General features: G+C 34.7%; 1 protein-coding gene across 2 annotated transcripts in view; it reads right to left on the bottom strand.

Moving 5' to 3' along the window:
• Positions 1-26,317, bottom strand: part of LOC125054385 (metastasis-associated protein MTA3) — a 49,541-nt gene that overhangs the window by 19,680 nt on the left and 3,544 nt on the right. For both annotated transcript variants that reach the window (XM_047656244.1, XM_047656245.1), the window contains exons 2-3: positions 21,393-21,554; positions 9,426-9,533 (exon numbers count right to left, since the gene is read on the bottom strand). In XM_047656244.1, the coding sequence (XP_047512200.1) occupies positions 9,426-9,533; positions 21,393-21,554 (270 nt within the window). The remainder of the gene's footprint in view (positions 1-9,425; positions 9,534-21,392; positions 21,555-26,317) is intronic.

Here is a 26,317-nt window from a genome sequence, read left to right as displayed (position 1 = left end):
ACTTTGTCTACAATGAAGCTTTAGAACAGTAAGTTAGATCATGTCAGATGTAACCAGCAAGTATATAACAAAATATAAATAATTTAGTGATTTTTCGGGGATACCATTTCGGGCAATTCAATAACGCGGGATTATGGTTCCACTCGCATCACTACGCAACTAATTAAAGCGTAGGCAAAGAGAAAATGGCAATCTGTGGAGGCCCCCGCTAGTGGGGGGTTGTTACGTGTGCCCCCTTAGGGTGGTCGGGTGTATGGTTTTTCTACTCGGGCATCCTTTGCTTACTTATTGATCCAGTCAAATGTGTGGAGGTGGCGCGGGGGTGACGCCCTCCCCGTACCACCAAAAGGGGGGTACGTCCAAATAAATCTGCCCGCCCGCGAAACACCGCAGTGACAACAGCGGTCGCCGCGGCCGGTAAGATGCGGTCGCATTCTCAATTCAAAACCTCTCTGGGGCCAGACCAAGACCCAGAACGCAGGCCAACCATTAATTTAATTGATATTACTTATTTAAAGGTCGACGGGTACGAACTTAGATATAAGCATGCGCGTCACCGCCTAAGGTACCTAGTATTTAAACCGCGACGCTGCTATTATGAATATTTTCACAAGGGTCAATGACTTTTCTGTGAACAAAATGCGCGGAGGTCTACATGTCTGGGTTCATAAATAGGACAATTACACGAAAAGTTCTCCAGTAACTTGAACCGTAAAAATATAGAAAACTATTATTTTTTCAAATCACGTTTAATATGAATAATTACCTAAACTCTTAAGTCCGGAAGAAAACCCGATATCAAGAGAGTAACATATTTAATAAACTAAGTTAACGTTGATAAATTCCGTTTAGAACCGAAAAATTGTCTAGAAATTCAAAATTAAAAAAAACAAAATCATGTATTCATTTAATAAAACAATTTTTAATCGGATTGAAGTTATGTATTTACAAATATTTTACATAATTTTAAAGCACGCGATACGTCAGTTAAATTTAAAACCGGATTGAACCGGTTAAAAATTGTTTTATTAAATGTGTAAAAGTTATGTCAATAAAAGACAATACTATCATTTATTTATATACATAACACAATGTACACTTATGAACGTCAAAAACAAAAATGAATATGAAATGCTTCTAATTTTACATTTACTGCCAGTTCTCAAATCAAGGGCGTAAAAGAAGAACTGGCAATAAACTCTCCGCCACTATTTTTAATCGCCAAGTTTTTGATTTAAATAAAAAGAAAATTCAACGTTTTCCCGGATTTTTTATCTTCACAGTAGTAGCATTAAATACCACACGGTATCAAACACGACTCTGTGCCAAGTTCTCGAACAAGATAGCTATTCAATACTTCACATGTTATTATGACATTTTTTAAATTTGTGCTTCCTTTACATTGGTACTGTTATATGCCGTTCTATAGCAAGCGATGCTTACTTTCATAGTAAAAAGCTCACTTTTAACCCTCTATGTAGACCACATTGAGAGCTTTATATTTTTACCAAAATTTTAGAAGCGCCCCAAGACTGATTTTAACTTAGAATATAAAATCTACGTAAAACGGATTTTAAAGAAATAAAACATTATAACTGAACATTAATAATGAAAACGTGTTGTTTTGTTGTATGGTTCGGATATTAAAATGCATAATAATTCACGCGCAAATTGCATTGCAAACGGTATATTGCAAAATCGTTTTAAGTAAGAAATGTTTAAAAAATACAAAAAATATTATCTGTTAAGCATTATAGAGGGTTGATTCGATCTCTGTGGGTTTAAAATCAGCTCAAGGTAACTGAAGTGTTCTCGACTATTCTCGAAAAAGAACCGCTCTGTAACACGAATTAAATGTAGATTGATTGATGGTCTAATTAGAACCAATTTATGTTGAATACAAATAGATTTATACGAATTGTTAAATTATAAATTCTAGTAATTAATAAAAACAAAATCAGCATAATTTTACTTTTTGTTAATCGACTCTTAAAATCTATGATATTGTTTAAATTGTATAATTTTGATAATTTTTTTTGGCTTCCGAACACGTGTTTCCTGGTTTTGTTTATTGACATTTTTGAAAATTCGATTTTATTTAAATTAGTATATATTCCAATTAAAGTAACAGTCCAAGCTTCATCAAAACCTGTTCAGTAGTTTTCGATATCGCATCCGAATTTTTCCTTTTAACAGACAAATATTTGAAGTCGTTGTATTTCTTTAAAAAAATATCTGTATTAAACTCAATTTTAATGAATGTGAGGAATATGTCATATAGGTCTTAGACGCAAACTATCTCTTTTATACAAAATGGGTAAAGTAAACAAATATTCTCGAAAATATTTTTTCTTCAATATATACACATTAATTATGTTGAACTTAAATCCAAAAGTACGCGCAAACTTTTTATTCAGACGACTTTTGGAAGTCCCCTTCCTTCACACACCTTTGAAACAACGAAATTTATTTTTAGCTTTCCCGGAACCAGGACTAGTCATACAGAACTAGGCTTGGTTTGTTTCGATACTTGATCTATTTGAATCAGTGAAGTAAAAAAATGTTTTCTTAATTAAGCTCAATCATGTTAATACACAATTGTCTGTTTAACCAGGTCTTTATTTAAAATGAAACATAAACTAAAAAATAAAATGAAATAAACTAAGAAGCTTTGCCCTATTATACTTCCATACTATCTGTTGCATTATCAATAAACACTATAATGTGAAGGTTGTCAAAACGTTTATTCCTTGTAATATCGTATTTTTTACAGCGTTCCTGAACGGGACCGCAAGCCCGGCGCGTTTCCGGGCTTTTACGAGAGTAAAAGTTCAGGCGAGTGTCACCGTCCGCAAAACAGAATATTTTTTTTATATAACTTATGCTGCTAATTTGACAGCAATAAATATATGTGTGTAAATGTATCTATGTACGGTTAATAGATATGAAACGCAATATTTTTAAAAGAAAAATACTGATACTATAGTCGCTATTACACACTGCAAAAAATTTAAATGGAAAAGAGTAACGATGCTACATGGACGAAAAAAAATATCGGTTTTGCCTGGTCCATCAGGAAAAGAGGTAAGCTACCGGAGAGGTGATCTGATCGAATTAAAAAGACAGGGGAAGAATTTTGCATAGACTTAACGAGACATAGACGATAATAGAAAAAAGTGGAGTGCTCTGGAAGAGGCTAATCTCAACTAAGGATTGCTTAGGATTAAGTTATTTTTTTATATTAGTTTTATAACAATTGTTTATTAATTAATTAATACATTTGAAAGCCAATCAACTATTTCCTTTGCTATATTGATCATAAAAATCCTATTATATTTAAGAGTTTTTCTTTAATTTGTATAAAATGTTCTATTCAATCAAATTAAATATAGCCTTAGCCCATCGAAAACAACAAGAAAAGTACGATGTACGAAATCGAATCATACGAAAGTACGATGAAGACTTATTCGGTCACTTTTAATAAATTATTTAAAAATACGACGTGAATCGCCCCTTTGACCTCTGTAAAATTTTCCATAGAATTCAGCCCTTCTCAGCTTTTACCAAAGAGACATCAGTTGGTCAGTGCGAGACCCTGACTTTTTTTGAGGCTCACGAATAGCGATGGCCCTTTTATTATAACTAATTCTAGACTTAGATTATTTGTTTTGCTGCTTCTGACTGCGCTATATAATTGTGATATATATACATTGACTTAGTTAATTAACGACTTCACTAAACTTAGCTTTTAGTTACTTTTAAGCTTAGTTAACTTTTTGTAAAACCATAGCGTCATCTCAGTTCACTCAGTCTCAGTTCGTATCAGCCGCGGCGTGGGCGCATTGTTTATACCACTTGCACTCATTAATGATATATACTAAACATTGGATGGAAACAATAATTGCTATCTGTTATTTTTGGGATAGGATATTGGATAAGCCAAAGTCGCGTTAACTGTTAAGTAATATTTATAAAACTCGCTTTATTACAAGTTTTGAGGTGAGGTCCCTTTGCAACATCGATTTCACAATAGCAGAGCTGCGCGAGCGCCAGTAGCAAGTGCAACTCGCGACATCGTTATGTGCAATACTTGTTGCCTACTTGTTATAATTATTGATCTCGAATGTTCTTAATGCTTAAGCTTTTCATTTTAATCCTCTGGGTTTTCATCAGCTCGTGGCACTATAAACTAGCCTCCGAATAAGTTTGGTTTGAAGGATGTTTGGCATTCTCCTATTTGATTTCGATTTAATTAAATTAATTAATTTGTGGCTATTACTTCGCTTATTTAATCGAATTAACAGTTTTCTAACCATGACTGGTTATGGTGACCCATAGGTATAGAATTATAGCTAATATAACCTAGTGTTACCCTAATTGGGGCGACATTCCTTGTAGGCTCCACTTTCGTATGGAGGGTCGATCCTGTGCAAAATTGTCATTGATCGGAATTAATAAGTAACGAGAGGTTAGCCGTTAGGCGAGGGGGGCGGGGGCGGAAGGAATGCGTCGTTTTCGCATCGGGAGAAACGAATGCGTTTAAGCGTCGCGGGTACACAATGGCGGCGTGACGAGATCCGGTTCGCGGGCGGCTGGCCGGGGGGAGGGGGGTGCTCTAATCGATAGCCGGCGAGCGACGGCCGGGCGACTGCGGCGCATAGGTGACAGCTCGGGCCCAATCAAATTACCGCCGGTGGAGAGTTGCAGTGGCACGCACAAGGAGCAATCCCGCGACCCCTACATGCTATACCAATTCACAGATCGCGACACGGCTGGGTCTTGCCCCACAATCCAAAAGCGTATAATTAGGGAAATTATTAAAATTTAGGTTATCAAAGGAAAGCTTCTAGAAAGGTTACACGCGTTCAAAGATTTTTATGATCGACAGTCACACTGTTGATTCTAGATTGCCGAAACAAAGCGATTTTTTTTTCTTTTGTAATTTCATTAATTAAATTCCGATACCAAGAAATATAAATCCACAAAAATTATATTGAAAAAACTAAATTTAATTTATCTTTCAAAAGTACCATAATGCACATTATGCATAAAAAGTCTATGTAACATTTTGACGTCATAGAATATCGAGTAGATAATACCCGAGCCGTGACCAATTTCCTCATAAAAGTCTACCGTTATTGTTCGTCTGGAGATCTGTTCAAAAATTCATGTATCAAGCTGGCTTATAAATAAATTAGGCGCGAAATTTAAAATTATCTTCCTATCCGAATACTGTTTATTAAACAACCTACAGTTATTTTGACAATTGACGCATGTTATTAAAAAAGTTTCATGACATATTCCACCCCTAAAGTAAAGGTAAACGAGGGAATCGGCGGTCATTTTCAAGGTTAAAAATTTAAGTTGATACCTTTAATAAACATCCATATACAATAATTTATTTATTTATTTATTTATTTATTTATTTATTTATTAGCCTTATATCAGAATACAAAATATATACATTATAACTGTTACTTCCTTAATCTATGATAACTGATTCTGTGTGCCTACGGGCAAAGGCCTCCCCCATTGTCCTCCATTCTTTCTTATTGTAAACCAATCTTGTCCAGGTCTTAGATTTTCCTGCCATTTCCACGATTTCATCGGCCCACCTCTTAAATTGCCTACCTTTGTTTCTTTTATGGCCTCTTGGTTGCCATAGTGTAACGATTTTGCTCCATTTTTCTGCTCCTCTTATGGTATGTCCAGCCCATTTCCATTTTAGTAATTTTGTTTTATGCACAACGTCAGCAAACCCTGTTTTATCTCTTAATTTTTTGTTACTAATTTTATCAATTCTTCTTTTCTTTATTATGCTTCTTTCCATGGCTCTCTGGGTTACACTTAATCTTTCGCATTGTGCTTTGGTAAGTGCCCATGTTTGACAGCCGTATGTAAGAATTGGTAGGATGCATATGTTGAAAAGTTTTCTCTTGATGTGCATGCTTGTTTGACTATTTTTCATAACTTCTTTTAGGGACCAATATCTCTTCCATGCATTTCCAATTCTTCTGTCTATTTCCTTTGTAGTTGAATCATGGTTGGATATCAGTTGACCTAAATAAAGATATTCTGATACATAATCTATTGTGTTGTCATCTATTTTTATTACTCTGTCATTCCTGCCATTGGTCATTGCTTTAGTTTTTTGGATGTTCATTAAGAGTCCAACTTCTTTGCTAGCTGTATTCAGTTCTATGAGCATATTTTGTAATTCTTCTGCCGTATTTGCAAATACCACTATGTCGTCCGCGAATCTCAGATGGGTCAGTTTCTCGCCATTTATATTTAAGCCATATTCTGTCCAATCTAACTTTCGGAATATTTCCTCTAGAACAGCTGTAAACAGTTTGGGCGATAGTGGGTCGCCCTGTCTTACTCCTCTGAGGATATTTTGATCTTTGCTGTGGTACCTGTGTAGATGTTCTTAATTATCCTTATGTATTTGTGCTCCACACCCTGCTTTCGCAAAGCTTCCCAAATTTTTGAGTGATCCAGTGAATCAAATGCCTTGCAGTAGTCTACAAAGCAACAGTAAAATTGGATGTTATATTCTTTGCACTTTTCAGCTATCTGTCTAGCAACGTGCATGTGATCCACTGTCGAGTAGTCGTTTCTGAAGCCTGCCTGCTCCCTGGGTTGATTTTCGTCCAAAGTTTTACTGATACGGCTTAAAATAATTTTTGAAAATACTTTATATAAGTTGGACATTAGGCTTATGGGCCTATAATTGCCAATGTCATCTCTGTTACCTTTTTTATGCAGTAGTTTAATAGACGATACAGTCCAGTGTTTTGGAATACTTTCCGTTTCCAGGATAGTATTGAAGAGTTTAGTCAGGAATGGTGTAATTATATGCTTTGTTTCAAGTAGCACTTCATTTGAAATATTATCAGGACCTTGTGCTTTGTCTCTCTTCAGTGCGCTGATTGCTTTTTCGACTTCGCGTATCATATTGGATGGTACTTTATCTGAGTCAAGTAGTTCAATGTGTTCAATAGTTGATCTTTTTGAGTACAGTTCTCTGTAATAATCTGTGGCAATACTTATAATATCTGGTCTTTTAGTTTTGTCTTTACCAGATAAATCTTTGAATTTGGGTATCCATTGCACCTTTTCTTGTAGTAGTTTTATGGCTTTTTTAGTTCCTCCAGTTTTTTCAATTAGGTTTTCCAAAGTTCGTAGTCTATATAATTTCCTGTCCTTTCGCATACTCATTCTTAGATCTTTGCTTAGTTGAGCAATGACTTTTCTAACTTCTACTGTTTTAGGGGAAGTTTGTATAATTTTTTCCCTTTTTTCCATTATTCGTTTTGTCTTTTCCGACAGTATATCTTTTCCTTTTCCATGTACTTCTTTTTTTCGTACTAAATATACAATAATAATAATAATTTATTGCAAGAATATGGTACAAAAATGTGTAAGGTGGTACAATAGTTTGCATATTCTGCCACACACAATGGCGGGCATCATATACGCATAGGAAACATTAGTAAAAAAATTCCAACTTTCAACTTATGGGCCAAGGGGCTTCCTAATATGTAAAAATCTTTATACTTTATATGTATTTATAACAGTGTTAAGTGCTAATAATGGGAAATGAAACGCACTAAATGACGATTATAATTTAATAAAATGTCGACTTCAATATCAAACTGGACGACTTTATGATTTTTTTTTCTATCGCTCTCTTTTTTAATTAATTAATTATTTAATAAACTCATTAAAGTATACAACTATCTACTCAATAAAAAGCCTTCGAAGTAAAAAAGAATTGAATATAAGACGTCTTTTATTTCATAACGAATCACGTTCTTTCATTTAACGCAAACCAATCAATGGAAGTGTATTAAAAAAGTACATCTGTAAATCTTAATAAAAACTTCATTAAAATCACAACAATTTAGCAGTAAAGGACTATTGTATGCAGTGGCGTAGCTAGGCAACCAAGGGCCCTGGGGCAAATTGAAATATGGGGCCCCCTGTTGTGTAAACTGATTAGGTTTCATCAAATAAAAATAAAAAATACTTTAAAAATGCTAAGCTACTGGATAAGCAACCTATGACAGGTTTATGTTATTAATTTTGAAAATGGGAGAAACTTCCAAAATTTCAGTTCGATCGAGATTTCTGGTAAGGATTTGGGGCCCCCTGAGCTTGAGGGCCCCGGGGCACTGCCCCGCCTAGCCCCTAGGTAGCTACGCCACTGATTGTATGCCGTTGTAAAAGAATATCTTTAAAACGAGCCAATACTCAAGTGTGTACAACGTACTATGACATTGAATTTAATTATTTTATTAATAGCGATAGGTAAGTAGATAACGCGTATTATGGAATTTCGGCACGGAGCCTGTATTCGTATAGTTTTAACACCAAATGACATCATCATTGGCAAATAAAATGCAGTGCCGCGCAAGCTTATTAACTAGCCTTATAAAACGTGGACTAAAGATAGTACGTTGCCATCGTTACCCTCTTTTTTACATGGAGAAATATCGAAACCCCAGTAACTGCACAGAACCTTACCACGGTTCATAACGCTGCCATTTACTGTACGCACTCGTTTCTTTCTATATTAAGATTTGATCACGTTGTTATTTGTTGAATCAATAATCTTATTTTTAATTATTGCACTAAGTGTCGAGGTGTGCTAATGCGTCAATTAAGCAAATTGTTTTTTTTTTTTTAATAATATAAAGGCTAAAAGGTCAATTGCAATAGTTTCCTTGAATCGATATATAGACGTAAGTTTTGATAACGTAAAAAATCTGTATTAGTATACAAACATGAAAAGCGTCGACATCACTCGACTTTGGTTGGTTAAGCTTGTCTTCCATACAATGATACACTCTACATGCATTACACCCAAGCTCAATAACGACAATTAAATAATAAAAGTACTTCTTAAGTTGCCGAAATTACTTAAAACTGCGGAACTGTGTACGTTCTTTTGCCGCTGTATTGTCCTAGCCCGTAAAACTCGACTGTCGGTATCATACGTATCGATTATTTTAAGAAATCCGTTCTTTTGTTTACAAATTGGGATTGCTTGCACGTGCTTTATCACAAAGATGCCTCAATATCGATATGAATAAAACAAGTAAAAAATACAACATAATTACTGGTGCAGCAAAAGACGAAAATAACGGACAATAGTATTCAAATAAGAATTGTTTTTTATGTAATTACTAACACTCGTCTGAAATAAACTTTTTCTTTATCTAATACAGATTTATCTTCTCTCTATTTAACGACAACTCTTTGTAACGTCAAAATATGCACAGGCCCTTGAGTGTCGTTATATAGAGTTTACACTGTATAAACTTTGGACAAACAATGAGCGATCCGCTTACGTGCCTGTACAATATGGAGCACCCTGTATAGTTAAATAAAGATGACATTAAATAACTCTTATTACTTACCTATCGCAGGGTCTAATACAGCTTGTGCTGCCTGTTCTTCGCCAATTGGCGTTTTAAGGCATATTTTCTTGAGTTTCATCGCGACCGGCGAGTCTTCTGACTGGGCCACTGAAACATTAGGCGTTTTATTATTCTATTGTCCATACATTTTAATACAAAGTAATAATAATCTAAAACATGTCACACATTTGCTATATAACTGCTGCTTCATTACCCGAAATATAACAGTTGTTATATTATGTTTGATACAAAAACGCTCCATAGTCGTTCAAGTCCAAACAAACTTTCAACAATTGTCATCTTTCATCATCCAGTTTAATGTAAGTTGAACTTTTTTTATTATTATTAATACTTTGTTACATTAGATATATAGTACATATACTTTCAGATAACATAAATTACAACGGGCGGCCTTATGGTTAACAAGCGATCTCTTTCAGTCCACCCTAGTTAGGAAAAAGATAAACGAAATACTAAGGGTAAAGTACATAATTAAAAAAATTCAATAATAAATATTTGACCATATTTTTAGATACTTTTATTTAGAAACGTTTCCCCTTACAAACCATCCTGTATGCGTCTGAAAACGAGCCCTGTCACAACATACACGACCTTACCCAACGCCGGGAACTTGTTCCACACAAATATTTTCACTTATTTCGCTTTTACTTTTTAAAGCAAATAAACCGAAAACCCGTAATTCGTTCGCCATGATTATAATTTTGGATACAAATTTTATATCTTCAAAAATTACTTATTTGTAAACAATTGTCGTGCGTATTTCGAAAGAATATGCATATGAAGAAAAAAAATCAATCAACGCACAAAAATGCGTCTGACTTGTACTGCCTGTATTTTTTACAAAGTGTACAGCAGCCTAAGCTCTTAATTATTTGGTTATAAATTTTATTATGGTACTATAAGTTAACGTGGTAGTGGTTATTAAAAAATAAAATTCATTTTAAACTTTTTATTTTTCAGCACATAATTAAAAAAGCCAAACATTTTACATATTAATAAACCAATGTGTAAGATGTAATAAGATTTATTAAGTTTTGTATTTCTGTTGTTTATTTATATAGCTTATTGCATCAAAAACATCGCGGGTCCTCAATGGATCCAAATAGCTCGGGATAGAGAAAGATTGCAAGCCTTGGAGGAGGCATTTACCGGCGAGGGTGATACATACTAACTGTAAAAGATATTAACTAACAAATGGAATAATTATATAGTAGTGTATTAGGAAATAATTTGAGGCTAAAAATAAAATAATAATAATCTTATTGCTAGGTAAAAAATCAGTGAATAGCAATGACGAAACGAACGACATACTCCACTCATTTAACCTGAACTGCATAGAACAAAGATATTATATTTCGATGTCTTTTAGGACCCTTCAATTCCCGCTTGTTACCATAGTTACCGATGGTTATTCGTCCTATCCTGTATCCATGTGCGATGTTAGTATTTCGCAATTGTTGTGTTACAATAGCCAGGTGCAACGCTTGCATCTAGGCGAGGCCACCCCACCCACCCCGTTTCAAAACGTCACCCCGCGAACGCCATCTTAACAAATCGATAGGATATGACTCTTCAACTTTACGAGTGACATTTCGGGCGGACCCAGTGACCTTCTACGTCTACGATGAAACGTCACGCCAGTTTTATGACTTCGCGTTTGCAGGTTGAGGTTAAGATTGTAGGTTCTAACTTCTGTTTTATTGATGCGAATAGCCAGACAAATTTAAAGCTAGTTTAACTCTACATATGGACTTATAATAGAACTGTGGCTGACTCTTCTTATTGTACGCAAAGCTTTGAGTACCCATGTAGTAAACGGGTTATTACTATAAATTTAAACGTAATTTTTGTTGTATTAACAACTAAACCAGTTCTTTATCAAAGTTTGTTTATCTAAACACAAAAATCTAGGTCCAAAAAAAACATTTGGTTTCATGGTGATACAAACAAACGCTGAAGAATTTATAAATGTGTATTTTCTGTTAGACGATATTTCGTCAACAAGAAAAACAGACTATTAAAATGTGACATTGCAGAGATGAATGGCACAAGTTTTAATGAAGAAATCATCCCCTCAACCCTATATCGGGAGGTGAACCGCAGCGACGCGGCCGCGTTTAAAATATTCAAACCCTCTAATATCGCCTCTCTTTAATGCCACACTTTCGCTACATCTAGTATTGCATTAATACCATCATTATCACGAGTATTTCTAGTATATATTACATGTGACGGTATACTTGATAATTTTTGGACTTCATTCATTATACATCATAGTTGTACAGAAATAGATAGAGGTACTGATGTATCCTAAAGTTTTATAAAGGGGCCGTTAAAATGTAACTTAAGGCGATTTTCTGCAATTTATCCCCCCCCCCCCCCTGTTGTCAGCAAAAGTAAGAAAGCTCTCAAAAATAATAGTACATAAACGTATTAATTTTTTGTAGGAACCTTCGAAAATGCATTTCGTTTTCAAGCATAGACAATGTGTGGGTAATATGTGTAAAAAATTAAATAATTACAGTTGACGTAATCACCAAATAAGAAAATCAAAGACCCCCTCCCCCCTATAGTAGTTACGTAATACTTGAACGGCCTCAAAGAACAACAGCAGAAAACTGTTCGTATACATACCACCTGAAAACGCAATACAATGTATTTGTGTTAGGAATAATTAGGAAGAATTGGTATCTTAGTTATCTTATAATTAGGAGTTGTGTTACATTTCATCCCTTTGTATCGTCGAGAGCCGCGAAAACTACTTGCTAGATTTCGAGTTCGCCCCGCGGGCAGCTACTCGTAAAAAAATGTTTTTCAGTAGGAAATAGACCGAATACATTTTCGCTGATTTAAATAAACACTGTAGTAATAATCGTATAAGACGATGCGCATGTACTTTATAATTTCCAATACCGATCACGAAGTTTTTGTATGCAATTTCGATGTAGTTCTCACAATATCCGTAGCGCTGATATCGCATCCTTGGAATTGCGCGGTACAAAAACTCAGTATCGGGATAGCTGTCGGTATCGCTATTGAAGTTACAGAGTAAGGGGCAAGGGCTCTGCTAAGTAGGTACTAGAAATTGGCAATAACCTATTGGCATAAACCTATGTAAATTATTTAAGGAAGATGTTTAGTTAAAAATTAGAACACAGTACTTAAATGTGAGTACTTGCCGAGCTAGCAAAATCGTTTAAGAGTACGCTCAGCGTTTCCACGAATGTATTGTGCAATTAAGAAGGAAATTATATGAACACAGAAGATGGTATGTTTATTATAAAATAAGAACACGCTACTTAAAACCACTCCCCCCAATCAAAATCGCTCAGATTTTTCACTGGCGTATTGTTTGTGTGATTATGTCGTCGTTTTTAAACTATTGTATAATTAATGTCATGGGTGTTTGATACAAAAGATTAAAACTTGTTCCAATTTTGCCCAAATTCCATCTATACATTGTCATAATCATTTTAAATTAAGATTCTTAACCGATTGTCGTTGTCAGGGCCTAATCTATCGAGTAAATGGAGATATCGCATTCATCGAAGAGAAGTCACTAGTCCCACTCCAACAGTGCGCCTGCCCGCTTCCTCCTAGGAAATAGCCAGGCAGCTTTGCAATTATTTGGTATGGTTGCATTAGTGACATTTTTGGTACAGCTGATTCAAGACTCTATCTTATTCCAACCAACGGTGGACCAAGCTCTTGTTGGGCCACCAAGACCTTCACCGAAGATCATGTAGAACCATAACCATGTCCAAAGTGAATCTTTCCGACTGTCTTATTTTATGCATCTCCCAAATAATAATAAGTAATGCAAGCCAATCTGTATATTTATTTGCAGAGGTACACGAGATGTTTGGCCATTTAACACCTATTTGAGGCATATAGTTAGTATCTCTATATACAATTCTCTTGTCACAATGTTCGTTCCTTTTATGCATATTTAGTAAGTCTGAGAATCGGCTTTTTTAGACAACATTTGTTGTTTTTATTTTTTTATGACACAGAATACGAAAATACATAGAACCCTTAATTTTCATCTACCCTCTACGATCGATTTATTTGTTAGTTAAGAACTTATAACTTGATCTCTGAACTTTATATATAGAGAAAAATCACAGAAAAACCTAAAAAGTTTTCATTTCGAAAAACCGAACAGTCTCTGGGGTAGCATAGCAAAATGTTCCATGTTCGTATGTACTAAAAAGGTAGGCTAGATATTAGGGTGAAACGAAGTTCGCGGGGGCAGCTAGTAATGATATAAAACTTGCATTAAGAACATAAAAATTTCAAATAAGGTTGAATCGATAGGTAGCGATATAGCGATTCTTCCAGTGGAACATTCACATTGAGGAAATTCGGGATAAACGCTTATAATTTCTATTAAAAAGCGTCACCGTTCCACCTCAGTTGACAACAGCACAGCACGGGCGGATACTCGGTTCAGCTGTTCACTTCCGGTGGATAATTGCAAGAAACACCTATACGACTTTCTCCATTAATATCATTGTTAATGGTGTGAATATTTTAATACGATAAATGAAGTTTTACCGTTACAGTCATACAAGTACGGCTTTAAGGATTGAAAATCACCACAGATATTTATCTAAGTTTACCAAATCTTTACCTTTTAATGCCCTGTATCTGTATTCAAAATACGAGTCGTAGATGTTTTTATAGTGAGCGCATTTGACGGCCCGTTGCGTTCTAAACTGAGCGTCAGTGAGACTATTATATTTTATAACAGGTAAGGCATGAGAATAGTCTCCAACCTGTCCTGCCAAGCATCTAGATGGTGGAGTTTGCTCCACCGATAAAAATTATATGAAAATTCATCAACTGTGAGTCATCCAACCGTAAACAGCGCCTCAAGAGTCGCCTCAACTTGGAAGTGCATGTTCGTAGTGAAATTAAAAGAATCTAAAAATTAAGACAGGTGAATCGAAACGGGGACCAAAGAAGGTGAGCACATCGATATTAAAACAATATGAACGTCTTATACAAGTGCGGATCGGTTGGATGCGAAGGTCGTTGACCCGGCATCTAACCCCGCCCCCGCTACACCGCGGTCTCACTTTCGTTGCGCCCGCGGCTGCCGCGGCCCCACGTGTCCGCCAGCGTCAGTGACGTCACCCAGGACGCCGCTACGGTGTTCTACTGTGTACACTACGATGTCAAGCCTTTCCGCCACTAGACCTAGCCTTTTCCGCAGGCTCGAACTAAACTAACAACAGCCCGCGCTTGTTGTGAAAACATTTTTGCATAATTCACGAAAGCGATGGAACCTGCGAGGATTAAGTGTTTTTTTTTTTAGGTCTGGGCCTCAGATTTCTGTATCTGTTTCATGATCATTTGGTAATCTAATAGGCAAGTAGGTTATCAGCCTTCTGAGCCTGACGCACGCCATTGACTTTTTGGGTCTAAGGCAAGCCGGTTTCCTCACGATGTTTTCCTTCACCGTTCGAGCGAATGTTAAATGCGCATAGAAAGAAATCCATTGGTGCACAGTCAGGGATCGAACCTACGACCTCAGGGATGAGAGTCGCACGCTGAAGCCACTAGGCCAACACTGCTCACATACATATTTTTTCAACATAGCGACAGATAAATTTGGATGTACGCCATGTCAGAGGTCACTGGTGTAACCTTAACACACGCGTAGAGCACGTGCTCAAATAAATTACTTCTTTAATATTTCAAACAGATATAGCTTCATTTTATCATATTATCGCTCATTAGCGCACCTTCGTAGTTAGCCAAGCATTTTTATTATTTCCTTAATTGTTAGTTATAAATCAGTACAACTTTTCCCTGGCTGAGCAATACTATCACTTTGTCTATACTCATACTTTGTTAGCATAGGACAAAAAAAATGTAAACCTGCACTTTCGAATTTTATTCCTCATAGAAAATCTATCGTCTAATTTATTTAAACGAATAAAAAAGAGGGTGCGTACAAAGTACACATATCAGAAGTGAAACTTCTTTGGCAAACTAATTTTTTAGTCTTGTTCATATTTCTACATATCTAAAACTTTAGATATCCGAGACGAGGAAGGGAAGGGATATGTTAGGAATTTAATGAATTTAATTGTCAGTTATAATACCACAAGAGCTTGATAATTTTGAAGCTCGTGTGGTATTCGGGGGATTATTTTTCCGACCCAAATGTCGGCCAATAGAATTGCACCATGAGACGAAATGTACAGTTAACAAATAAGAATTTCATAATGAATAAAACAACTACTTAATACTTTTATTGAAGCAACGACCAGAGAAAATTTTCACAAAAATTATCAGTATAATACCATGTAGGTTGTACCACGTGACGTCGAATGGTGCAATTGGCCGATATTTGGGTCGGAAAAATAATCTTTAAAATATTAAAAGTGTTGAAAATTAATACAAATTATATTTTTTTTAAATTTATTTATGCGATAATAGAACACAACAATACGTCATTTGAGATTTCAATAAATTATTTTGCATAAAATATAAAATACTAATATTTTATAAAGTCTCTTTACCAAATTTTTATTTTAAAAATATAATTTCTATAAGGTAATTCGCCCTTCTCACTCTCAATCGCTTTCTCCCTTTTCTTCGACAAAAACGCTGCACATCTTCGTGACGCTTTTATTGCGTTTCATCTATAAAAAATTTACCCTCATGCGCCTAAAGAAGTTTCACTTAAAAATCAAAATACTCATTATATTATGTAGTCATGAACATAACATGTGGGAAACCGTGTCGCAGTTGTCTAGCGAGGAAAGTGCGAAATACCACACTAGGGTGCAAATCTTACACAGACGTTCATTTTGTCTGCCTTAGCCCTTAGCACCAAAACGTCCAGAATTGTTTACGTAATAGAAAAATAATTATTATGTTTTGTTTGCCACACTTACAATAAATGCATAGAGTTACGCCCGAACCCAATAACCTATCTCAATCCATAATCCACCATCTGAGATAGTAACCTTAATCCAAATGTTATAACAAGTGTGCCAATAACCAATCGACAGATTGTAATAGCCATCTGTCGATACAAGCTTTCCATGGGAGATCGTATGATAGGTCTGTGGATAGACCTTTGTATGAAAATGACAGTTGACGAAAGCTCGAATTGAACAGTTAATTATTTTAACAAATTTTAACTTACATCAGTTTTTTAAATATTAAAAAAAAACAGTTTGTTATGTTTTAAACATAAACATGTATATTTTAATGTTATTTTTACGGTTTAATTTACTTTATTTGGTTTACATTGATTATCAAATATTAGTGAAAACTCGGTTAAATGGAACAAGAAAGAGCATTTTATCCGTCGCCAAAAATGGATTATCTTCGTAGGGTTTGGTTATTGAGATGCTGATAGGAGATGGATCGACTGTCAGGGTCTGATCTCAGATTGTTTTCAATCTGAAATTGTGGATTGATTATTGGGTTCGAGCGTTAAGGAACTGTGGCACAATCGTACCCTATAAAGATATTTGAAACTAGACACCAAAAATATGAAAATGTTTAGTGGTAACAAATAACATACTGGAAAGGGGCACTGAGGTGTTGTATAAATATTAAAAAATGTTTGCTATAAATAAATCTGATGACGGCATAAAAGTATCGTGGTAGATGTCCAGGGAAATGTCAAAAGCCATTTATGTTTGCCATATTCTACGGTATCATTGTATACGGTGCAATATTAATAATACTAATAAAACTTACTGCATCTAGACTTGTCAGAACTCTACCCTGATCAATTGCGAAATGTTTCAGGAGTGACCGAATGGTTGCACAATTCTGTCTATTAGGGTGAGATTCAGAAACGATACTTGACGCGGACTATAACTCAAGTATGTCAAAATTCATTTTTGACCTCATAGAGTCAGTCTTAGCGCAAAGTTTCGTTTCTGAGTGATACCCTTAACCCAGTGTGTCTAGCGTCCGACGATGGAATTCGTTCTATATTCACAAAAATATGGTTCTATATAATTTCCTGATGAATTAGCATGCCATACCTAAAATAAATACCCACCTTTTGCCAGAGACAGTAGGCGCGATCACGGAAATAAAGAGAAATAATCACGGAAACCGAGATCTCAACTGAGGCCAAAACCAAGGACCATTAGAAAGATCATGAAACTTTTAACCTTTTTTTATAATAGATGTTTATTTATGAGCAAAGCCCAGGTTAAAGATACGTAAACGTCACATCGTAGTACTTACGACTTCACAGAAGCTTAATAGTATTAAGAATCCAATTACATAGTTGCATGTTTGAATGGGAATCGGATAATATTCAGTCTAAGTATCCAATTAAAGTTTATAATCTTGTGGGACGCGAGCCAACACTAGCGGTAGAAATATTGTGTGAATAGCTGACTCGACGAGGAGTCCGTGTAAAAGGACTATGAAGTGCTTATTATGTATTCATAAAATAATGTTAATTAAAGAAATTGTTTATAAAACTAATTGAGCCAATGACTTCACTGAAGGTAGGGTAGACTGATTACAACCTGGCAGATGGAAGTTATTAACATATCTATACTAAAGAGAAAAGATTTGTATTGTCGTAACAAATAAACTAAAAATCTACTTGACCGATATTAAAACTATTTCACCATTAGATTGCTACATTATCCACGATTCACATAGGCTATTTATTTCTGAACGATTAAAAAAAATATCTAGCCGTGTTCAGACGGGACTGGTCCCTAGTCGGAAGTGAATTTAACTAACTTATTTTTTTATGATATCATTATCAAATTTAATCACCACCAAAGTTTTCTAAAACCTCAACTATGTAATTAAAAATGCCTATTACCCCAGGTTATTTTCTTAAATAAGCTCAGCCTATACTTAGACCTGACTTATAAACTATTACTATGCAAATTATTATTCAATAAATCTATCCACTTACGAATTCACTTAACATTAATTCAAATAGTTTATTTATCTATGTGAGAATAGTTCGGTTAAAAGATGCAGTTTTTAGTAATTGAGAACAGAATTTAAATAAATAATTGCAAAATTGCTACAATTTAAATAATGAATTTAATAGACATTGAATTTGTTAAAATAGGTTCTTAATGTATTATCATTATACAGAGAAACATTAAAAATATTACCAATACGATTTTAAACAGTATTACAATATGTAGCTGTATTTACGTTTTATTATTGATATACAACTATTTTAATGACGCCAGAACAATCGAATAGACCGAGGTCATCAGCGCGTGGTGACAATTAAAACCGGGATAAGTGTTGCGTGTACCTGCGAGATGCGAGCGTCGGTCGATAAGGGGTGGGCACGGGTGGCATCTAGTTAAGAAGTTAGATTACTGCTTTATACAACATTATTGCACTTCTCAATAAAACATAACAGCCTCTTGGTAATCACGATTCATGAGTTCGTACCTCGTAAACAATGCTACTTAATTAATAGAATATAAAACAGCCAATTTCAATTCCACCCAACTGCGGGGAAGACTTCTACATAACGGTCACGAGCCAGCGTTAACGACGCATGTCCTTAGCGTGGTATCATTTGAAATTCTATGTGACCCCGAGTGTTTTGGGATTCAAACAAATCTGGGTAATTTCAATAAGTGTATAAAAAGCGTGGGTATCGCGGGCAGGCGGGATCGGTGGGTGAGGGGGGAACTCTTCATTCCCATTTAGCTACTAAATTGTAGAACGGGCGGCCATGATTATGTTTACTAACCCCGACCCCCGCGTCCCGCTGTCTACCCGGTCCGAATTAACACACGATCTTTGTCCCAACCAGTCGGGTTATTTTCTCAAATTTCGGTTGCCATGCACAAGCATATACAATTTAAAATGCCTTCACCTCATAATACTTTGCTATATAATAGCTCTATGCCTGTATGTGATGTCGCAATATGAGTAGAATTGGAAAAACCACTTAATTTCCAAAGTAATGAAAAATCTGACACAGGATTCCCAAATCTAACACATTATAATGATTTTTTGTTAAATTAATAAACATTTTTTTTATCTCAGACATTTACTAAGGGTACGAATTTGTTTGTGTGGAATAAACACGAACATTACCTATATAGGTTAATAAAAATAATAAATATTACAGGTTCTCAAAATAAAATAGTTTGAAATTCATAAAATGTCATTACAAAATAGACATATTGAAAATTTGTATTGAAATAAAAATGTAGAAAATATTCTTAAAGATGGAGGTAAAGAAATATTTTCCGTATACATGTTTTGTAGCTGATGGCATATAATCTTTGTCCGCATAAAACGCTATTCAGTATTCACTATTCAGGTAAAAGGTATTCCGTCGTCTAATGAAAGTCGATGAGATGAATGTTTCGGTTTTAATTACAATTAAAGCTGTCTCTGTAAATGCATTTCAATATTTAACCATTTTAACTTATAAATTCAAATTTTAATTAAACATTTGATAAGTATTGCAGACGGTGTTACGCTTGTATGTACTTAAATAAATTACATATAAACCGTTGAAGTCGAAAAATGAAATTGGGTTTTTTACGTGACTCGAATTTCTTAATTTGCCTACATCTGAAAACTGATCGAGAATTCTGGCTTTCTGCTAAAAGTTATACTATAACCGTTGTTTTTCTTTTAACTTTATATACAAACACAGAAACACTAAAAGCTTAGGTGCAGCCCTGTCATTCTGTAACTCACTTCACGAACTCACACAGCGCCACAGCTTGGCATTCTGAAAAGGTGGGAGCTTGTACTTTATTGTTTATCAGAATGCCAAATCATAAAATGACTGCTTCACGACTGATTTGAGAGAGACCGCTGATGCGAAAACCGCTGTGTGAGTTCGTGAAGTGAGTTACAGAATCGCAGGGCAGTTAGTAAAATTCTATACCTTTGCGTACAGATCGCTGTAATAGTATTATACATATGCCAAGCAATTACAATGCGCTTGTAGAAACTGAGTTTACTTATCAGTAATGTAGAGCAAATTACGATTTTAAACAAACAATTTTAGTTACATTAATCAAAACACATCGAATGCGTCAATGATTCAGCATAATAGAGGTTTCCAGACACGCGCAAGTTCCTAGTCGCCATTCTTAATATAGGCTAATCGTCTATTAATAGAAAATTATCATACCACACCTCGGTACGCATTTGCAGAGACGCTCTCACCAAAATCATTGTATTTATATCACGCATGAGAAAATCAATAGTCGTGGCCTTTATAACAAAGGACGCTCAATTTATTCCTTTAATTTGTGGATTGTACAATATTAGACATTGTACAAGGCGGGGGGAGTTAGCGGATCGATAACACGACACATAACTTATAATTTGTATATTCGCAAATCGTCGGGGTACTGAAACTTCGATAATTGAGAGCTAGTTCTAGTGTATGGCTTTATTGATAAGTAATATAAATCAGACCAGTAATTTATGATAAAGAAATCAACAACAAATGCAGTGAAAGTTACTCTGAAGATCCTTATTACTCTTTTTTTTAAGTAAAATTATAAAGTACTACCCATGTATATGTTAACGTAAAATTGTTAACACCGTTAGATTGTAATCTATCTCGCGAGATTATAAACTGTCGAAAGATTGTGAACCTCAACGAACTGCTTACAATTTAACGTATTATTATTCGGTAGATTGTACTACACTAACTTAGTTATCATTCAAACTTCTTTGGTCAATTACAGATTAATTTTACTTTCCAACAATTTCATATAACTACCGAATAATAATACGTTAAATTGTAAGCAGTTCGTTGAGGTTCACAATCTTTCGACAGTTTATAATCTCGCGAGATAGATTACAATTTTACGGTGACATTTACAAGATATCCGTGTAAATCGTCTTCGTTGCTGAGTCGGCACAGACAAGGTCTTCCTCTCTCTACCATTTCAGGGTTTGATAATACAACGTAATGAAATATATACTTACTTTGATGCTTATCAGCTAACTGTATAAGGGGGTTGGGCAGGTCCCGCCGCCTGTAGAAGCACATGACCTTAGCCTCCACGTTGCCGGAGGCTGTTTTATTTAGTTCTTCTATCCGCCGGATTTGGTACGGAGACGTCGACGACGTCTCGAAATAGACGCAGTCTGTTAAAGAGAGTTCATATTAGTAAATCATTAAAGCTTTTTATTGGTACGATTAGCACATAATAAACTTAATAAAATTACAACACAGGTGTAAATACCACGCGTGTTAGAACGATCTATGGATTTCCGATCTCCTAAACTCTCTTAAATGGCATAAGAGTCTAAGAATAAAAAAAATAATTAAATTAATTTTTTTTGACATACGAGGTTATCATTCTACAGTGACGATTTGAGCTTGCTATGACTAAAAGTTACGGGTAGGTTTAAGATAGATGGAAAGTAGGTATAGTAGTTAATATTATACAAAATTATGATTTCTACGATTGCATCGCAAATGCCGTCAAATGAAAGATTAATACATTTAAATCGAAGACGAAGCCTCAGGGATTATTTAGTATAAGATAAATCAAGTTAATCATTGGTTTATAAACAATTTTTCTCTATTTAAGGTTGCGCTAAGCTAACCGGTTTGCGGTTACGAGTTACGAGCGCGCAACGAAAGCGAAATGCAACGATACAACGCAACGAGCCAACGACTCGAACTTGATGACTCGACAACCTGCTATGACGTTATTGAGAGCTTTCCGACACCGTTTTTACAAAACTTGACACGCTTACTATATAAATAATAAATAAAAAAATATGTATGTACAAATATTATTACAGAAACCACTATTTAGGGTACGGTACCACGCCATAATGTTTAAATCATGGAGTTTTTCTTCCATTCTTTCAAGATAGAGATGGCATAGTCTATTGGACAGACTCAGAGTCGTCTATTAAATCTCTAATTTTAATTAATATTGACATCAGTTTACACTGCAGAAATCTGTAAACGACTGATTTAAGAAATCATAGGGCAGAAAAATATAGGGTTTATGGCATCCGAATGAATCTATGGTTGTTATTAAAATCATTACTAAACGTGGAACTTCCATCGTTAAAACTACTGTGAATAGGCCAATGAGCGAAAAATATTAAATTGAATTTAGTAGTTTTTCATATTACATAGTAGGGGCCGTTCAAGTATTTCGTAAGCAGATTTACTGCAATACCCCCCACCCCTCTCCTGTTGTCAGAAAAAGTAAGTGAAGATCTCAAAAATAATAGTACATAAACGTATTATGTTTTTATAGGAATCCTAGAAAATGCATTTCGTTTTCAACCATAGACAATGTGTGGGTAATATGTGTGAAAAAGTAAATAATTACTGTTGAGGTAATCGCCAAATAGGAAAATCAAAGATCCCCTCGCCCCTATAGTGCTTACGTAATACTTGAACGTCCCTGTAATAAAAGCCCAACAAGCAAAGTCGAAGAATCACCGATGCTGGATGAACTTGTACCGTTTGGGATATCTGGCGATTAATTAATAAGTCGAATAGACCACCACCACAGTATATTAACCTACTGTACATACCAAACTTTGTACAGAATTTTCACAAATATATTTTAAAAAGGCAATTCAAGAATACTGAAAAATTACCGCAACTGTCACAAGACTCACTGATAAAGAAAAAATGCCACCTACTTTCTAAAGTAATTAAAGTTTGTCTAAATGGTACCATAAGTGAAATTTGGTTGCTTCTTTTGCGGCTAACATTTTAGGGATTTTAACACAAGCGACACTTCGGACTCATGGATTTTTTTTTAAAGTACGTTTATGTTTATTTAACTTTAAATACTGTTCAAAAAAATCGGTTTTTTATCGGCCATATTGTTGACATGACAATTACTTAAACCCACGTTGGGTTTAAGTAATTGTCATCATAGTTACCATTATTTATATGAAACCTCGTAACCATGGCAACAACGACGGTCCATGTTGTATAGGGCCCCTTGACTTCGGTTTCATCTACGAGTGTAACTAAGGACCAAATTTAGAGTCTATACTTAAAAGTTGTACCATATGAAACTGGTTCTTTGATTTTTAATATACTGTCTAAATTGTTTAGTTTAGAATTTATGAGAGTTACGTGGACACGTACCAGCGCTATTTACCGTTACAATTAACAATAGAACACACGCGGAGCACATTTTGAGCAGAGCCTATGAAACACAGGTACCTGGGCATTGACATTCTAGTACGTAAAAGTCTAAATATTAATTGTATGACAATTACTATAATGTAATAAAGAAAAAGATTCTCATATGTGTTTGTTTTTAGAATTAAGCATTACTGAGCAGATATCGATATCCATATTGCAAAACGTCTATAAATTTATATCAGAGGACTATACCATAATCACTATGTGCAAAATTATTTGATTATTAGTTTGTATTAGTCTTACTAATTGCGTCTTTGTTACTAAGTGTTAAGGTACATTTTTCAATACACAATAAATTGATGTTGTATAAGTCTTGGTTTGACGATCATATACCCCTGCTCTGCTCTGTAACTCCCAATAGCGATTGCGATCCCGAATTCTATGTTGAGGTTTTGTACGGCGCGATCCCAAGGTTGAAATGATATACAAAAACTCCGGTATAGGAATAATCTATTAAGCATCAGATTTCTGTCGATCATCCCAAGATAAAACTCAATAAAGTTTTTACATATACACGTATATCATTTAACAGGATTTGAGTAACGCCTTTATCGTAGCTAAATATTTGAAAACGATGGCTGAAACCATTTTCGTTTTTTTTTTCTTAAATTCATAAATAATAATATGTCAATTTAATTATTATCATGCACATATGTTTCAATTGTATTATTATTTTGTTTGTATGTATGTTTCTGGCCCTCTACTGAACTTACAGCAAATCAAAGTTTTGGTCACAAGGTCAGCCCGAGTGTCTAGTGCAAGGGGACGGAATAAGGTTTAACATTTCGAACTTATTTATGTGTCTATAATGGACAGTATTAATGTTTCATTCTTTTCTTAGATTATACTTTGTTATATAATACCTTTAATATTCGATTTATTTACGTCTGCGAAATATATTTAACTAATTAATAGCTCTAGTTTCCTGTGTAACATGCGATAACAGCTTCTTCTTATCACAACCACGAAACTTTACGTCATCAATTATTATTATCATGAAAGAGGTTAAAGCTGTATTTGAGATTAATCGTCCAAAATTGGTCGTCTGAATTAATGTAATGGTCATAGCAAAGACTTCTTCTAAAGATGCTCAGGGTTTCTTAATCTATCTGAATTTCAGATGCTTCTGTGATTACATTATTTAAATTACCTAACGGACTTTGAACCTGATTACAAAACCGGGTTGGTCTCACAACCAACTATGAATTACATTTATCATCGATACACTTAAAATTAAATTCCTTACAAATACAGTTGAACCCAAGATGACATCTGGAAGAGATGTCTGTACACTAATAATTAATAATACGTTTAGTTTCCTTTCAAATCACTTCAATATCGGTATTTTCTATAAAGGTTTTTCAAGAACAAATCACTGACGAAACAGTTTCATATATTATATAGTAGGATCCATAATGTCTGGGTTATTCATGGGAATTTCCGTAAATAAGAATTATATATATATATAACGATAACTTTAACATGGTTTTCATGATGTTGTTATATCATGATTTATTATCGTGCTAAGAGATATTTGGATAGACTATTTTTACAATAATGTGACCGATAATGTTATCTCTAATCTGTTGTTAAAATGAAATACTATTACATATATCCTTGTCAAACTATGGCAATTTTAACTAACAAGATTTCCAGTGCTAAGTATGGATAGCCTTGTTTGAACCCTGGATTGCACCGATGGATCTTTCTTTTCACGTGCCGAAATAGCTTGCTGATACTGTGAATTAAATTTTTTTTCGATAACTCGCATGTCTTAGACCCAAACATGGATGGTGTGTGGCACAAAATGTGTCTATAAAGAGAAAAATAATAAACAAAGCAGGCTCAATGTTTGCCCATGACCCATTGGGTAATATGGTACTTGAAATTATCTTTGAGTAAATCTTGGTTGATATTATATAGCAATGCAACTACTATTGCTAAAAGAACTTACGACGTCATTTATTGTATATAAATTACTCGTAATTTAATTACTTATTTGCTATGATAGCTAACTCCCTACATAAGTACTAGGATAAAACATGTATAACATGGAAGCTTAACATCACGCATCGCGTATTGTACGCACATAATATATTTTACCTAGCTATGTAAGTTGAGCATTATGCGTCTGATAGCAGTGTTAACGTCCGTCCAGTTTTGCCAAGACTTTAGTGTATTTTGGGAACGTGTCAATAAGTAAGTGTTTTATAGTATACGGATATATTTAGCCGGACACGTCATTGGGATCAGAGCAATATCCACGATAGCATTGAAAAGTTTGACTATGTTTACACTCTAAGATACATTTTTGTTTCATCACTGACCATTGATTTGAAATGAATAAATTGTCATCGTTGTATGTTATTATTAGACATATTTTTAATTAGTATTAACAGTCGATTTCACGAAAAACGTAATGAAAAATCTTGTTATGTACTTGAAAATTAATTTAAACCTATTCAATGATGAAACTGCGGTAAATAAAAAAAAAATATGACCGCTTTTCATTTATTGCTACGCTATGATAAAAATTTTATGAATGGGAATAGTGTAATAAACTTACCTGAATAGGCGTATAGCTATTTAAAATGCGACGATGACTTTACAAATCTTGAGTGGGATCATGATCACAAAAGTATTCGAGAGGCAACTCAACGTTTTGTTGAAATAATTAAGTCTAAAGACCAGTAATCCTGGCACTCTTGTGTTATGT

Source organism: Pieris napi, chromosome 12 (assembly GCF_905475465.1).
Source record: "Pieris napi chromosome 12, ilPieNapi1.2, whole genome shotgun sequence".
NCBI classification, from domain to species: domain Eukaryota; kingdom Metazoa; phylum Arthropoda; class Insecta; order Lepidoptera; family Pieridae; genus Pieris; species Pieris napi.
This window is presented reverse-complemented; position numbering and strand designations above follow the sequence as displayed.